The sequence below is a fragment of the Limulus polyphemus genome, unplaced genomic scaffold (assembly GCF_000517525.1).
Source record: "Limulus polyphemus unplaced genomic scaffold, Limulus_polyphemus-2.1.2 Scaffold572, whole genome shotgun sequence".
NCBI classification, from domain to species: Eukaryota; Metazoa; Arthropoda; class Merostomata; order Xiphosura; family Limulidae; genus Limulus; species Limulus polyphemus.
In genome coordinates this window covers 43,465-44,612 of record NW_013666182.1, presented here as the reverse complement: position 1 = coordinate 44,612, position 1,148 = coordinate 43,465, and the positions used below count along the sequence as shown (strand labels likewise).

The 1,148-nt window shown below is 30.2% G+C and overlaps 1 protein-coding gene across 1 annotated transcript in view; it reads left to right on the top strand.

Annotated features, from left to right (window-relative positions):
• LOC106459178 (intraflagellar transport protein 52 homolog) overlaps positions 1-1,148 on the top strand; it is a 26,387-nt gene that overhangs the window by 10,481 nt on the left and 14,758 nt on the right. Inside the window, exon 5 of the mRNA XM_013918777.2 lies at positions 425-566. Within this exon, the coding sequence (XP_013774231.1) occupies positions 425-566 (142 nt within the window). The remainder of the gene's footprint in view (positions 1-424; positions 567-1,148) is intronic.

Genomic DNA, 1,148 nt, shown 5'->3' with positions numbered 1-1,148 from the left:
ATTCAAGCTGTCTCCAGCCATTATATAAACAATGTATTGTACACTTCCAACTATTAGAAAAATATGTTTATTGTAATAATGTCATTAAATTTTACTAGAAACCAATGACAAATTGCTACTACACAGTGTTATGTTATATTAGATATATAAGAACATGGATATTGTTTTTCTAATAAGAATATTCCATAAACAATGTGTATTTCCTGTTTCTGTGTTAAGTATTAAAATGTTTTTTTTCAATATTTAATTGTATTTGATTAATATACATGCACAAAGTTCACGGAACTTTGATTTCAATTACTAAACAGTTGTTATGGAAATTTTATAGAAACAGTCACGAAACAACAAGCTAATTGCTTTGTTAATAACATATACCTGTTTTAAGTAGTAATGAAACTGTTCTACTACTTTTTTCTGTACTTAGATTCTGTTGTACGTACTGTTTACTACAAGTATTTTCATCCAAAGGAAGCTCTGGTATCTAATGGAGTTCTAAATCGATCCATTAGTCAAGCAGCAGGGAAAGTAATCCCAGGTCATGGTGTAGAAGAAACCAATAACACACAGTGAGTTTAATTTTTCCATCACTCATAAGTATTATGCAAATCAGACAAAATGACTGAAAAAGTTATGTAATGCAAATTCTAAAGACTTTCACAATCACAAGACATAAACTTTGGCCTGAATGTAATAAGAAGGTGCTATAACAGGATTTTACTGTGCATGTAGATGAGTGTAAGTTCACATATAATGTTGTAAATTGTCACGATTTTAATCAGAATATCAGTAACTTCATCTTTACAAGTGGATAACTTGTATATTTAATATTACAATGAATATGTTGGTTAAAGAGAAATATTTTTGTAAAGTGACTTGCATGTCTGTTATCAGGATGCTTGTTATTATCATGAGAATAATTCTTGCAGGACAGTAATGCTTTAGTCACTTTGAGATTTCTGGGTAAAGGTTTTGATTTGGTTAACAAAAATGTAATTTACATCTACTTACTACAGACATTCCTAACCTGGGGTACATTTGCACTTCTCAGGAGGTACATAGGGGTCTAAGAGTATAACCATGGTTTACACTTTACATGGTGTTTTAATCTACTGTCAGACAAAGAGAACAAAGTGGCTCACATAAATATA